Here is a 15,582-nt window from a genome sequence, read left to right as displayed (position 1 = left end):
ATTCAGTAACAATCACTTTCTTTCTTTTATTTTAAACTTTCTATATCAAATAACTTTTTTTCATTGTATTTTTCACATATTTTTTTAAATCAAATTTATAAATTTTTTATGATTTAAATGTTTTATTTTCTTCAATAATTTAACAGTACCATCAGTTTACACATTTTTACATCCCCTTACCCCTCCCCTCCCTAACAGCGACAGTTACAGTAATTTATGTTGCTATCAAAAATCTAATAAACACAGATAAATAATATAAACTCAATAAATAAAAAAGCACACATACAAAAAATATAAACGTGTATATATAAATAAAATAATAAAAACGATAATAATACATAAACAAAATTAGATAATTACACTTTTACCATGCATGTAACCACTGTGACCTTATTCATCCTCTAAAAATGCCAAATAGTTTCCCCATCTACAAATCTGATAATTTAATGAAAGCTGTATTTTTTTTTTAAATGTGAAAAAAATGAATGTGAAATTTGTTTACTTTAGTCATTATTCAGTTACCTCAAAAATGTAATAGTTACATCAGTGTAATGTTAATGACTAAATTCAGTAGTTCATATAATTGATTTTAGCTTTTCATATTTTAATGTAAGACAAAACAGTTCTTAAATGGCGCATCCCTATATGTTATTAATATAATAATCAGAAAATTTGGCTTCAAGATCTTTATGATGATAAGATGAGGGTTTCAATCTGATCTTTTTTAAATATGAAAGCCATTTAACAGAAATGCTCTTTTTTCTGTTGTCACGTATTTCTTAGAAATTTTCCATTAGTTTTGTTTGCTTGATTAAAAAGAGAACTGTTGGTGTTAATATTGTATATTTAAAGTATGTGCATTACTATATAATTCTTGATTTTCCAAATGTTTAATCAAGTGTGTATTAAGCATGTTTAAGGAAACAGAAGATGTTTTATTACAGTTTTACAAGTGGATTGTACTTTGTGCTAACACTGCTTTGCTATATTTTAGCCACCCCCAACACAGATCCCACCGCCCCCTGCTACAACCAGCATGGCCGGACCATTAGTTCCTGCCAACCCAATGATGCCATACACATATAATGTTTATGAGCCTGTGCAACCTCACTGGTTCTACTGCAAGCAAGTGGAGTCAAAAGTAGTCTGGCTACCCTTCAGTATTTTGGATTCTATTCGCTTGGAAGAGACGTTCAACTCTGGTAAGACAATAAGTGCTTTCATTAAAGGTCCAGTGAAATTAAAATAACGTTTTTTAGATGTTAGTATCAGTAGGTTAGTCTTCAAGAATATCTATAAGCTAGTGTGGTACAAACCAATGACAAAATTCACGTTTAGAAGATATAAACACTTATAGTGCCACTTCTGTCTAAATGGATCAGCATTTTTTTTACATCACCTCATACTTCAGTTTCTCATCAAATCTTGACCAATCAAATGCTCTCTAGTATTTTACATGCTCTGCCCCCTTCAAGACGCTTATCATATGCTTTTAATATGATGCGCTTAAGCTCAACCACCCTCACTGGTAGAGCTGTGATGAAACTTAACGCTACTCCAGGGCTGAAAAGGAGTCCCACTCCGGCACTGCACACGTGTATACTGTATGAAGCACGTTGTCAGATTATGCTTAATATGATTATTGCCCTTTTCACAGACAACCGTGGTGTGTTTCATGAACTGTAAAAGGTTGTTTTGCTACTACCAATGTGTATTTCGGCATTTGAATCAGTCACTTGTGATTGAAAACACTGATCATTTGTGATTTATGACAACCACGGCGGTGCACATCTATCTGACTACCGGTGTAGTGAACTCTACAATGGTTAATGAGCAGCCGCAGACTGAACTGTGAAGTTGATTTATCTCTGTTTGCAGAGATATTTCATTTTACTACGTTATAAACAACAGTGGATGACGAGGTAGCGCTGTTGCCTTACAGCACTTGCTGGTTAGAGCCTCGGCTGGGTCATTTGGCGTTTCTGTGTGGAGTTTGCATGTTCTCCCCGCGCTCATGTGGATTTCCTCTGGGTGCTTCGGTTTCCCCCACAGTCCAAAAACATGCGGTACAGGTGAATTGGGTCCATAGTGTATGAGTGTGAATGGGTGTGTATGTATGAGTGTGTATGGATGTTTCCCCTCGGCTTCGCGATCAACCCATTCCCCAATCGTTAACCAGATTGGTTAACAAGCACTAGTTTTCCCTTCATATTTTTTTTCCACATGAACAACCAGCTTTCAGTGGTAAAGAGCCCTGTGTGCCATTCTACTATGCTGCTGAGGAGTAGATGATGTTTGCAGCACAGAATCATGACGCATGTTGCTCGAAGATTATGTAAAAGTCACATGAAATCCGACATAACCGTTCACACTGTGGTCACTTTGCAAAACATCAGATCTGTGTCTGATTTAATACTACATATGAAAGTGGCACAAATCTGAACTGAAAAGATCAGATTCCATACGGTTTGGGCTGTTCACACTGCCATTCCCTGAGTCACGTGGTGGAAAAATCAGATTTGGGCCACATTTGGCTGCAGTGTGAACGTTGCAATGTCCCACCCGCTCTTCATTTTTTTAGTTGAAATTATGCCAAATAGTGAATTAAAAAATGCACATTTGAAAGCACTTCACGAGAATTTTAAAGTGTTTTATTGGCAGGATAAATTGTGCAAGGTGTTCCTGCTATTTAGCTGTCTGCTTTTGATGTGTGCAGTTTACTTTTGGATAGCCAACCTGACTAATATTAAGCTAAACACTTCATCTGTCACATCATCTCTGTCATGTAATTTATTGGAAATGAACTCTTTTAAAAGTGTTTTTCTGTATGCCAAGAGCGTGTGGCCACTCTTAGTCTGTTTCCCCACGTAATCACTTTGCAATCTGTTGCTTTAGTTCAGCCAGATCCAGAGAGTGTGATTGTGTGTACGGATGGAGGACGCTATGATGTTCAACTGTATGATCGCACACGGACTTCCGTGTACTGGGAAGAGGACCCCACAGAGGTCCGCCGCTGTACTTGGTTCTACAAAGGAGATACAGACAGTCGCTTCATCCCCTATTCAGAAGACTTCAGTGAAAAGCTGGAGGTTTGTGCTCCTCTGTACAACTATATTCTGAATGATGACCGTTCAGGACGCCATTTAATAGTTCAATGTTGGGTATGTTGTAAACAGGCAGAATATAAGAAAGCAGTCACCACTAATCAGTGGCACCGCAGACTGGAGTTCCCATCTGGGGAGACCATCGTGATGCACAATCCAAAGGTACAACTCTATCAGATACTTTGAGGAAGAATAGACAGTAGATGGTAAACTATAGAAACTTGTTCTAAAAAATACAAAATTGCTAGTTTATATTTCACAGCTCTAAGACAAAAAAAAAATGTTGTAACAAAAAGAAAAAAAACTGAATTGTAAAACAAAATACACAGAACAAGAAATGAACAGAATTTTGAAAAATAGTCAGAATTGTGAGCATATAAACATGCAAGAAATAAAGTGACCATTATAAGTAATGCATGTTAGGATTAAAGAATGTAAATTCATGATCCTAAGAATTGTATCTTAGAATTTTGAGATGTAAAATGAAATTGTGATCCTGAAGGGTGAAATGCAATTCATTGAACATGTATTAAACACATCGACGTCACCTTTTTTTGGAAGGACACCATATACTCTATAACTGCAGGTTAACTATGTTTATACAGTATAATACCCACCCTATAAACAACTTCTTATGTTTTAGGATTTTGACTGTACTGTAATGATGTGCACCTTTTGTGAAGTTGCTTTGGAACAATAACTATTAGGAAAAGACCTATACAAGTAAACTTGAATTGAATCATACAAGCACTGCCAAACAAAGTTGCAGTTTTAAGTGAAAAAAGATGTAAATAAGCAATCCTTTGGGGGAAAAACTCAGAACTAGCATAAAAGAATCTCAGGAATTATAAAGAAATAATATCTGAAATGTAAGAATTAATGTCAGAATTGCAAGAAATACAGTCGATAAAAAAATTGTGGGATGACCTAAAACAGAAAAAAGTAATCTAAGATTTCTGAGTAAAATAGTCAGAACTGTGTGGAGAGAGAAGAAGTTAGAATTGTCATAGTAAGTCACAATTACCTTATTTTTATTTGTGGCTGGAATGTGCTTTCATAGTTAACATTGTTTCTTTTAGCCTAACTGTGCTTTGTTCTTCCTCAGGTGATTGTGCAGTTTCAGCCGTCTGCCGTGCCTGATGAATGGGGTACAACACAGGATGGCCAGACTCGACCTCGCGTTGTCAAGAGAGGTGTGGACGATGACCATGATGAAGTCCCTGATGGTAAATAACTTCTGACGTTAGAATTCTCATTTTCTTACTTAATCCTGACAGAAATTAGTGATTTTTTTTCCACCTTAAAATTCCTTATTATTTTCAAATATTTCCAAATATGATATGTCAAACATTATTTCAATGTGAATGCTTAGCATAGAGGAATGACTGAAGATTATTGCAATTTCCTGTCTAGGTGAGATGCCTCAGGTTGATCATCTGGTTTTTATGGTGCACGGCATTGGTCCTGTCTGTGATCTGAGGTTTAGGAGTATGGTGGAGTGCGGTATGTTACACTAAATTATTCTCCAGATCAAATACAGTTTATGAGACAATTCAATAGGTTACAGTTAAGGGGATAGTTCACCCAAAACTGAACATTTTGCCATCATCTATTCATCCTTTGCTTGTTTCAAATCTAAAGTTTTCAACATTTGAAGTGGAACAACAATGTGTTTTTTTAATTTCCTAAGTCAAGAATGGGTATAGTTTAGTAGTTTTAGGACAAGTTTGATAAAGAGATTGAACCACATCAAGCATTGACTACTGTATTTCTTTTGAACACAAAAGATAATATTTTGAAGAAAGCTGGAAACCTGCAACCATTGACTTCCACTCTATTTGTTTTTCTTGCTATGCATGTCAATGGTTGGACATTTTCAGCTTTCTTCAAAATATATTCTTTGTGTTCAATGGAAGAAACTCATAAAGGTCTGAAACCAAGTACAATTTCTTTCTTTAGTGCACCATCACTGTAATAGTTTAGTCCATTTAACGTATCCCACTTCAGGTTCATTCTTGATTTTGAATACAGTTTATTTTGCTTCAGTCAACATGTTTGTTTGTTTGTTTGTTTGTTTGTTCACAGTGGATGATTTCCGGAGTGTGTCCTTGAAGTTGCTTAATAGTCATTTCAGGAAGGCCCGTGACGATCATGTCATCAGTCGTGTGGAGTTTCTGCCTGTGCACTGGCACACCGCTCTGCATGGAGATGCTACTGGAGTTGACAGGTAGAAAGATGACATGCATACATACATTCAGATGTACTTGGGTGCTGTATCGATTACACATAAAACGCATGTTCTCGTGTTGACTTTTGCTGATTAATAATCTAAACTCAAACCAATTTCTTTTGTATGGATGTGATAATAAAAATCAATATTATATTATGTTTTTTTTAATAATTTTTGTTGTTCTGTTGTATTTGTATAAACACAAACATAACTTTGACTAACAATCTACATACCACAGTGAGCATAATAAGAAAATATATGTACTAAACTAAATATAAGTTTACAGGGATTATGAGAAGGAGAAAAACTAGTCAATATTATTAACTTGTTGGACTGAAGAGGAAACGACAGAAATATGCTCAATTATAAATATCTATATTTTTAATCATATAAAAATAATATAGATCAAAGTATACAATAAACTATACAGGTATTAAAGGATATGTAAGGTAATGTTAACCATATCAAAACACATTTAAATAAATAAATAAATAAACAAAAATAAAATGAGACATGCAAAACAATGCTGAAAGAGGTCTATGTCAATAAAGAGGAGTCAATAAAACTCACATAAGTTTTTCGACATAAGATCTATTTTCTAATATATTTTTTTATTATGTAGGAGGATAAAGAAGATTACACTGCCCAGCACTGGTCGATTACGTCACTTCACTAATGAAACCCTTCTAGACGTGCTTTTCTACAACAGCCCGACATACTGCCAGACCATTATGGACACCGTTGCTTTTGAGATGAACCGTTTACACACACTATTCATGCAAAGAAACCCAGATTTTAAAGGCAGGGTGTCTGTAGCTGGACACAGCTTGGGTGAGAATGCTTTCTTTTAACATGATTAAGCTCTGGGTGTGTTCATACTTATAACTATAACCGTTCTCTTGCTGCCTTTGTTTCGAACTTACAAAGAAAACTATGCATGCAGCACCTGTGACGAGCTTAAAAATATATCAAAGCAGTTCCCTCTTCACTCCATTGTTGTCTGCTGCATAGAGACACATTTCCCATGAGGTATACATGAGATGAGGTATACATGAGATGAGGTATACATGAGATGACCTTTTAATGGTCACAATAGCATGTCCTGTTTTTAGTTCATTTCAATGTCTTCTGTCCGTGCGCATTTATATTTCAGTCAAACCACATTAGTTTTATTGTTAAACTTGTTTGGGATGGACCAAGTTTCAGATAGCAGCATTTGCAGTTATTTAAATAAACTGCATAAACATGCTAAGTGTGAACACACCCAATGATTCTTGGCTTTAAGTGGATAAGCTAAATCTAAATAGATTTGAGGTATAAAAACATCATGTGCTGAACTGAACCATTATTCATATTTGTTTTTGCAATTGTCTTGTATTTCTTTACTTAATCTATAGGCTCTTTGATACTTTTTGATCTACTGTCCAATCAGAAGATCGGCTCCCCCATTTCAGCTCCACTTTTCAATGGAAATCCTGCACCTAATGCGAAACAGGTATTGAAACATTGTAAATGAATTTAACCAATAAATGCTCCACATTAATAAAACAAGTATCATATTTTTGCTAATCTAACTGACTATATATTTATTTGCTTATATTCCAAAGAGACCTAAATAATTCAAGCATAACATTTATGGCATTTTTGGCATTTTTACCTAAAGGATTGCGACCAAAAGGTCTTTAGTGACATACTGCACAAGATTTATGACCAAAATACAGAGCTTGCATTCCTTATTTAAGAAAATATAGAGTAAATGTGACAGGAGCTGCTCAGTACAGCTGCTACTTCCACCATGTCATGATCTTGCCCCTCAACCAAGCGGACCAATTTTTAAGCAAATCCATTTGTGTTGAATGAGAGAGAAAAAGATTTGTGTAGCATACTTGACACACTTGTATTGCACATTTTACACCGATTTCATTTCGCTTTACTCCATTTTATAAGCTTGACTCATTCATTCATTTATTTTCCTTCGGCTTAGTCCCTTATTTATCAGAGGTTGCGACAGCGGAATGAACTGCCAACTATTGAAGCGTATGTTTTACACAGCGGATGCCCTTTCAGCCACTGCCCAGTTCTGGGAAACAACCACACACACGCTCTCATTCACAGACACTCATACACTACGGCTGATTTAGTTTATTCAATTCACTTATAGCACATATCTTTGGGCTGTGGGGTAAATCGGAGCACCCGGAGGAAACCCATGCAAATACGGGAAGAACATGCAAACCCCACTAAGAGAAATGCCCAGCCAGGACTCGAACCAGTGACCTTCTTGCTGTGAGGCAACAGTGCTAACCATTGAGCCACCGTGCTGCCATATAAGCTTGATTATTATTATTTATTTTTTTAAATATTTTTTTTATTTATATATAGTAAATGGATGTTTTTGTGCTTATTTTAAATAGATTTTTATTATTCTTTTGTTCTCTATTCTCTTTTTTCTGACCTCTGTTTAAAGGCTTTGCTATGGAATGAGGGGAGCTAAAACATGTTTATAAATGTTAAGATTAATTTTAGGGTGCTGGTGTCCCTTTTTACATTTATTTTTGACTACAATAATAAATTGTGTCTTATCTGTGCCACAATGCAGTTTTGACACGAAGAAACTTATACACTGTAAAAAGCCATTAGTTGACTTTACTTAAAAAAATAAACAGGTTACCTTAAAATTGAGTAAATTGACTATGTGCATAATTATAAAAATTAAGTCAATTGAACAGTTTCAAATGGGTTATCTCACCTTTTTAAAGTAAAGTAAACTTAATGCTTTTATGGTGTATATATATTTTTGGAAAATGCGGACTATTCAAATGTGATATTTTGTTTAGGGCATTCCTGTAACATACAACCTTTATCACATCATCTTTTAATTGTTAACTGTTTTAGGTTAATTCGGCCACTGAAGTTCAGGCTACTGAAGTGCTTCCTGTAGTGGCTGTTGAGGAAGAGACAAATGAGGAAGAAGAGGAGGAGACTGGCAGCCTGTCGTCTGTTCTGGAGACAATTGGATTGTCTGAATATTTAAGCATTTTTGAAAATGAGAAAATTGATGTTGAGTCTCTGGTGAGAACATTTAAAATGAGCTTTTGAAGATTTTTTTGTCCCTCAAAATGTCAATATTGCAACAGAAGTCAAACTGTTAAACCTCTACTTTTGGAATGCCCTGTTTTTAATGTTATCAGACAATGATATTTATCTGGAGAGTAAATAGTTATGAATGCTTCAAAAATGCAAGAAATTATATCAAAAATAATCTTTTATAAACTGTTTTAGATTTATATCTTATGTATGTTATTTATAGCTAATGATGTGTTTTATTGTTAAATATACAGTGGAAGTCAGAATTATTAGCTCTGCTGTTAAATTGTAATTCTTTTATATTTTTTTTACCCAAGTTCTGTTTAACGGAGAGCTTTTTTTCAACCCATTTCTACACACAATAGTTTTAAGAACTAGTTTCTAACTGATTTCTTTTATCCTTGCCCTGATGACAGTACATAATATTGACTAGATATTTTTAAAGATACTAGTATTTAGCTTAAAGTGCAATTTATAGGCTTAATTTGGTTAATTAGGTAAGTTGACGCTCTCCATTAAATATCTATTAAAAATAAATAAATATTTCATATATAAACATGATGATATTTATAAAATGTTCTAAGTTCGATCTGGTTTTGCCATGAAATAGCTAGAGAAGCTGATATAGCAATAAATTCTAAACTCTCTCTTTCTTTGTCTTAACTTTAGTATTAAAATCTGAACTAATTGTTGTTCTTGATCTTTATTGCAGCTAATGTGCACAGTGGATGATCTAAAGGAAATGAGCATTCCTCTGGGGCCACGTAAAAAACTCGCCAATTATATCAAGGAGAAGTCTGCAAAAGAGGCACTTTTCGTTTCAGTCTTTCAGTAGTTGTATGGCTTTGGTATTCGTCAAGTTTCATGTGACGTTTGTTCGACAGGCTGCTCGAAAGGCATTGAAAGAGAAGTCTGTTGAAAAAGAGGAACTGAAGCAGACCCAAGCTCCAGTTCAGACTGAGCCCACACCAGATCCCACCATCAACAAACTGCCAGTGGGAAGAACCATGTCTTCAATCCACGTGGATTACAACTACTTTGAGATTGGCACAGGACAGGTAATGCTTAAATATGCACCTCATATTTATGCACCCAATGCTATTTTATACTCTAAGCCTCGCCCTTGGCCCTTGAAAATAATACCCTATGAAATGAAATACCACCACTACACCAACACATGTCATCATATGTTGTCGCTTTAGGTTATATGACATATGAGATGTCGTCATTCCAGAAGGCAATTACCCACACACAAAGTTGTTTTGCGCTATATTTTGACATTAGAAAAAGTTGTTAATTTTCAGTTCAGAGCCACCAGATTTCCCTGAGGGTCTCGATTTCATACATACCACACGGATTCTGCGCGCGCAGATTTTTAGCCCATCATTAATTGTGTTTATTTACTTGAGTAAATGTATATAAATCTATATTTATTCAGTGTTTTAATTAATTATAGTAATATTATTGTCTAATATGAAAATGTTCATCTGATTTATGTACAATGCAGTTTGTACAGTCATATTTTTTGTCTTTTAGTAGAGATATTATATGAGAGAATTGCCTTGTTTACCAAATAAAGTGATTCTAATTGGATTTGCATCTTAAACATTAAATAAAATTAATAAGATATTATTTTTTATTTCACATATTAAGGTTTTAGTTATGATACTTCCAAAATAATTCAGCAGAAATAGCAAAAAACATTCGCAGATTCTGTCTGGCCCTAATCATGATACAAGACGCACTAAACTGTACTGTGTATTTACACAGTGCTCATATTGATGAATGTAACCACAAGAAAACAACAGTAACTTTATTCCAGATGATTCCCTGCCACTAGACTATTCTGACTGTCTAGTCATCTGGTTTCAGAATTTAAAATATGTTGTGGGACATGAAGCGGTTATTATTAAGAACTATTGTTTGAGAAAATTTGTAAAATTTGATTTCTATGTTTTTTTTCAAGAGCTTGACTGTTAAACATGAATGTAAGAAAACCAATGCTTGTTTGTAGTGAAAGTCCTTATTAATGCCATTTTTTTCATTTGTGAATCTCTTTTGCTTACTAGAGCTGTAGCTCCTGTATTCAGGAAAATTTCTCATACCCCTTCATTTATATCACTCATTTAAAGAGCTATCTGACACTTTCCCCTACCCCTAAGACTCCAACCAAGAAACTATCGAGAGCCCCTTCATGTGAATGTGCAAAAGCGAGGAGGAAGGGAAGGACTAGGGTGTAGCATGGTGATTGGGCCTCGATCTATGGATCAAAGTGATAGGATGAAGATATTTTGCTACTATTTCTAGACTATTTCCACTACTATTATACTGCTATTTCAAGAATGCTTTCAGATCTACAGGTTGTTACATTTAAATGGGATTGAATTAAATATATTTCAATGAATTAAAACAGGAATTTTGTTACAGTGTTGAAGTTTCTTCTTGGCTAGACTAGTCAAATAGACAGGAATGAATGACTACTCGTCTATTTTGACTACTGGTAGATGCCTGTTAGATTTTCAGTGACAGCCCAAACTTAGCCTTGTTTGAACCAATATGTCTGGTGCTTAAATGTCTATTAGATGACTCAAAATTGCTTGCTAAGTTGAGCGTTTACACCACAAAAGCTTTCACTACCTCTTTAAAGGTTTCAACTACCTCTCTAAAGGCTTAGTTCACCCAAAAATCTGTTTATTCACACTCATGTCATCAAACACCGGAGACTTTGTTTTAGTTTTTTCAGAATAAAAATTAACATATCTTTTTAGGTGAAATCTGAGAGCTCCCTTATCCTCCATAGACAACAAGATCCCCGACTTGTCCAGGAAGGGATCAGAAAACATCTTCAAAATAGTTCATATGTCTTCAGTGGTTGAATAGGAATATTATCAAGCTACAAGAAGGCTTTTTGTGCACACATAAAACAAAAATAACAGCTTTATTCAACAGTTTTTTTTCCCTCATTGTCAGTATATTGCGCATGTTCATAAGCACGGTTCAGTGGCATATGCCTCTTAGGATACAAGGAGAAATCGTTGAATAAAGTTGCCATTTTTGATTTATGTACACACAAAAGGATTCTCGTAGCTTGAAAATATTCCAATTGAGTCACTGAAGACATGTGGACTGTTTTAATGATGTTATTAGGTACAGAACTATTGCATTTTAGACCATGTTTATACTTGTATACTCATTGTCCTTTTTTGATTGATTTATTGATAGACTCTTTATTTTAGATCTGAATAGGCCCATGAAGTAAGAATCAGTCTGATCAGTTCATAAGACAAGGGTTAATCTATGTTTAAGGGTTCATCTTAGGCTATGTTTTATGTTATTTTAAAACCAGTGACGGTGATTGCAGTTACTAGCCACTGACTTTTGTGTGAATTTTTTTGTGTGTGAATGTTCTCATGTAGGTGTCAGTGATCTATCATGCTCTGGACTTTGAACCGGTGAATTTCTTCGCTCTGGGTTCTCCCATCGGGATGTTTCTGACAGTTCGTGGAGTGGAGAAAATTGAAGAGTCTTACCAGCTTCCCACCTGCAAAGGGTTCTTCAACATCTACCATCCTGTGAGAGCTGTGTCTTAGCTTGTCGTCTACTTATCTAAACTGTTAAAACGAAACTGTGTGTGTCAATCGAGAGTAATGAACAAGTTAATTTGTGCTGATACATTAATGAGCTTCTCCTTTGTGCTTTTAGCTGGATCCAGTTGCTTACAGAATTGAGCCGATGATCTTACCAGACATTGACCTGGAGCCAGTTTTGATCCCTCATCATAAAGGGAGGAAAAGGCTTCATCTCGGTAATGTGTTAGATCATTTCTCTGCATTTTTTAATGATGTTTCTAAGATATTTAGAATTTAAAAATGAAAAACAATGTTTACATTTAAATAATAATTATTCATTAAATCATAAGTCATTTAAATAATAACATTTTTTTAACTATAATATGTATATCAATGGTGCGGCATGGTGGCTTAGTGGTTAGCACTGTCGCCTCACAGCAAGAAGGTTGCTGGGTCGACTCCTGGCTGGGCCAGTTGACATTTCTCTGGGGAGTTTGCATGTTCTCCTCGTGCTGGCGTGGGTTTCCTCCGGGTGCTCCGCTTTCCCCCACACGTCCAAAGGCATGCGCTATAGGTGTAACTGAGTAAACTAAATTGGTCGTAGTGTATGAGTGTGAAGGAATGTGTATGGGTGTTTCCCAATACTGGGTTGCAGCTGGAAGGGCATCCACTGTGTAAAACATTTGCTGGAATAGTTCATTTCACTGTGGTGACTCCTAATAAATAGAGACTAAGCTGAAGGAAAATGAATGAATATCAATAATAACTCCAATTTAAAGGTTTTAATATTATTTATATATTATTATTATTATTATTAATAATGCTATACTTGTTTATAGACTGTTCTTTATTAATTAATATTTATTCTGTATTTATATATTAATTTAATTAAATATTTATTTTATTTTTATTTATTCTAAATATTTGATCTTATATATTTTATATACAGTTATATACCTCCTGAATTATTAGCCCCTTGTATAATTTTTGTGCCCAAGTTTTGTTTAATGGAAAGATTTTTTTCAACACATTTCTGAAAATAATAGTTTTAATAACTTAATAAGGTAAGTTAGGGTAATTAGTAGACCCACACGGAATCTGCGTGCACGGAAATCTGCAGATTTCCACAGATTTTTGAATATATCATTGAGTCTATTAAATGATTTATGTAAATGTGTGTAAATGTATATTTATTCAATTTTTAAATCAAAGTAATATTATTGACTAATTTGAAAATGTTCATATGATTTATTTACAAAATATTTTTGTAAATTAATATTTTCTGTCTTTTAGTAGATATATCATTATGTGAGAGACTTGCCAAATGGATCTAATTAATTATTATTATTATTATTATTATTTAATTTTTTTTATTAAATTGAATTTGTATTAAATAAATTTGAATAAATATTATTTTTTTATTTAATATTTTACGTTTTTAGTTACGATACTCCCAAAATTGTTCTGCATAAATTGGCAGATTTTTTATAAACAAAATTCTGCGCAGAAATAAGAAAAAATGTCAGCAGATTCTGTCTGGCTCTAGTCTGTCACGGTGGCACAGTGGGTAGCATGATCGCCTTACAGCAAGAAGGGTCGCTGGTTCAAGCTCCGGCTGAGTCAGTTTGCATTTCTGTGTGGAGTTTGCATGTTCTCCCCGTGTTCACATGGGTTTCCTTTGGGTGCTCCTGTTTCCACCACAGACATGCGCTATGGATGAATTCAATAAGCTAAAATGGCCGTAGTGTATGTGTGTGTGTGAGTGTATATGGGTGTTTCCCAGTGATAGGTTGCAGCTGGAAGGGCATCCGCTAAGTAAAACATATGCTGGATAAGTTGGCGGGTCAATCCGCTGTGGCGACCCCAGATTTATAAAGGGACTAAACTGAAAAGAAAATGAATGAATGAATTGTGTAACAGTGGTTTGGGCTAATACATTTGACCTTAAAATTGTTTTTGAAAAGTTAAAAACTGCTTTTATTCTAGCCAAAATAAAATAAATGAGACTTTCTCAAGAAAAAACATTATAGGGAATTCTGTGAAAAATTCCTTGATCTGTTAAACATCATTTGGGAAATATTTAAAAAAGAAAATAAAATCGTAGAGGGCAAATAATTTAGACTGTATGTATAATATTATTGTTTTTATATTTGTTTATTTTTTTAATCATTTGTTTGTGTTTGTCTTTTGAGCAGAATTAAAAGAGAGTTTATCCAGGATGGGTTCTGACCTAAAGCAGGGCTTCATCAGCTCTCTGAAGAGCGCTTGGCAGACTCTCAATGAGTTTGCTCGAGCTCACACCTCTTCTGTTCAACTGCACGAACAGCTCGCCATGGTGGCCAATCAGATCAAAGCAGAGGAGGAAATGCAGAGAGGAGAAGGTGAGTCATATCCTCTTATCCTAATCAGTTCACACATGCTCAATCTTCAGCTCAGACTCGGTCAAAATCCAAATCTCACTGTCTGTTCGCAGAGGAGAGCAAGATGCTGGAGAGCCCCGAGCCTCAGAAGGAGGAGGAAAGCCGCATAAAAGTGGGTCTGCTGAACGGAGGAAACCGCATTGATTACGTCCTGCAGGAGAAACCCATCGAGAGCTTCAACGAATACCTGTTTGCACTCCAGAGTCATCTGTGTTACTGGTGTGTGATCTTCAGTAATGCAGTCTATATGCGTTCTCTTCTTGTGCTTTATAAACTCTTCTATTGTTCATCTTTTTCCTCAGGGAATCTGAAGACACAGCTCTGCTTCTTCTGAAGGAAATTTATAAGTCTATGAACATCCAGCCAGATCAGATGCTGCATTGATGAGATCAGTCAACAAAACCCACTCCGTCGTCAGAATTCACATTACATTCAACATCAGACGAGTGGAAATTTTAATCCGTTTTCAACTCTCCAACTGGGACTGTCCTCACTTTTATTTTCTGTTATTTAGTCTGTTGTATTAAAAGAAATACACTTGTATTATTCCATATGTCTTAAATTAAGAAGTTCAAGTCAAATAGTGGATTTAAATACCACCGCGACTCTTCAAAACCTCATTTTTATAGCCTAAATTATACAGCTGCAAGAGTTTGAGTGCAACTGTGAGCGGAATCAAAAGGTATTAACAGAATCTTTATTATATAGCTATGAGAAACAGATAGATATTACGCTGTGAAAAGAAAAAACATAATAAACTTAACTGTTAGTCGCTGATGTGTTACTTTGGTTTGTTAGATACTGCTAGTTATTTACTTTAGGACGTGGTTCAATATTTGGGAATCAGTGTTTAGCACTTGGATTGAAGTACTGAGCACCTGGACTATATTTTAAGATTCATACTGTGGCGTTTCTCGTTTATCGCATCTAAATCTGGAGAAACTCTCGCACAAAGGCCTCGTTTATAAAGCGCAGTGTTCTTACATCTTTTACACAGTCAAATTTAAGCATTTTGCATTTGCATTATCAAGTTTTTCTGCATTATACAGTTGTGCTTATTTACATACATTTACATATTTTATCAGATGTTTTTCGGTGTTCTGTAGAACATTTCTGATGGCATGTTTGCCACAAGCACAGCACTGAATTACTGTCTTTTCCTCCCATTAGTG

The 15,582-nt window shown here is 35.0% G+C and overlaps 1 protein-coding gene across 1 annotated transcript in view; it reads left to right on the top strand.

The window, feature by feature from the left end:
* sec23ip (SEC23 interacting protein) overlaps positions 1-15,192 on the top strand; it is a 20,586-nt gene extending 5,394 nt beyond the window's left edge. Inside the window, exons 3-18 of the mRNA XM_056470936.1 lie at positions 995-1,202; positions 2,896-3,089; positions 3,177-3,266; positions 4,210-4,330; positions 4,518-4,607; positions 5,190-5,331; positions 5,957-6,165; positions 6,732-6,829; positions 8,230-8,406; positions 9,134-9,229; positions 9,306-9,479; positions 11,838-11,993; positions 12,124-12,226; positions 14,186-14,371; positions 14,464-14,629; positions 14,713-15,192. Of these exons, the coding sequence (XP_056326911.1) occupies positions 995-1,202; positions 2,896-3,089; positions 3,177-3,266; positions 4,210-4,330; positions 4,518-4,607; positions 5,190-5,331; positions 5,957-6,165; positions 6,732-6,829; positions 8,230-8,406; positions 9,134-9,229; positions 9,306-9,479; positions 11,838-11,993; positions 12,124-12,226; positions 14,186-14,371; positions 14,464-14,629; positions 14,713-14,794 (2,292 nt within the window). The 3' untranslated portion in view covers positions 14,795-15,192. The remainder of the gene's footprint in view (positions 1-994; positions 1,203-2,895; positions 3,090-3,176; positions 3,267-4,209; positions 4,331-4,517; positions 4,608-5,189; positions 5,332-5,956; positions 6,166-6,731; positions 6,830-8,229; positions 8,407-9,133; positions 9,230-9,305; positions 9,480-11,837; positions 11,994-12,123; positions 12,227-14,185; positions 14,372-14,463; positions 14,630-14,712) is intronic.
* The last annotated feature ends 390 nt before the right edge of the window (positions 15,193-15,582 follow it).

The sequence above is a fragment of the Danio aesculapii genome, chromosome 13 (genome assembly GCF_903798145.1).
Source record: "Danio aesculapii chromosome 13, fDanAes4.1, whole genome shotgun sequence".
Lineage (NCBI taxonomy): Eukaryota > Metazoa > Chordata > Actinopteri > Cypriniformes > Danionidae > Danio > Danio aesculapii.
Note: the sequence above shows the minus strand (reverse complement) of the source record. Positions and strands in the feature narration are given on the sequence as shown.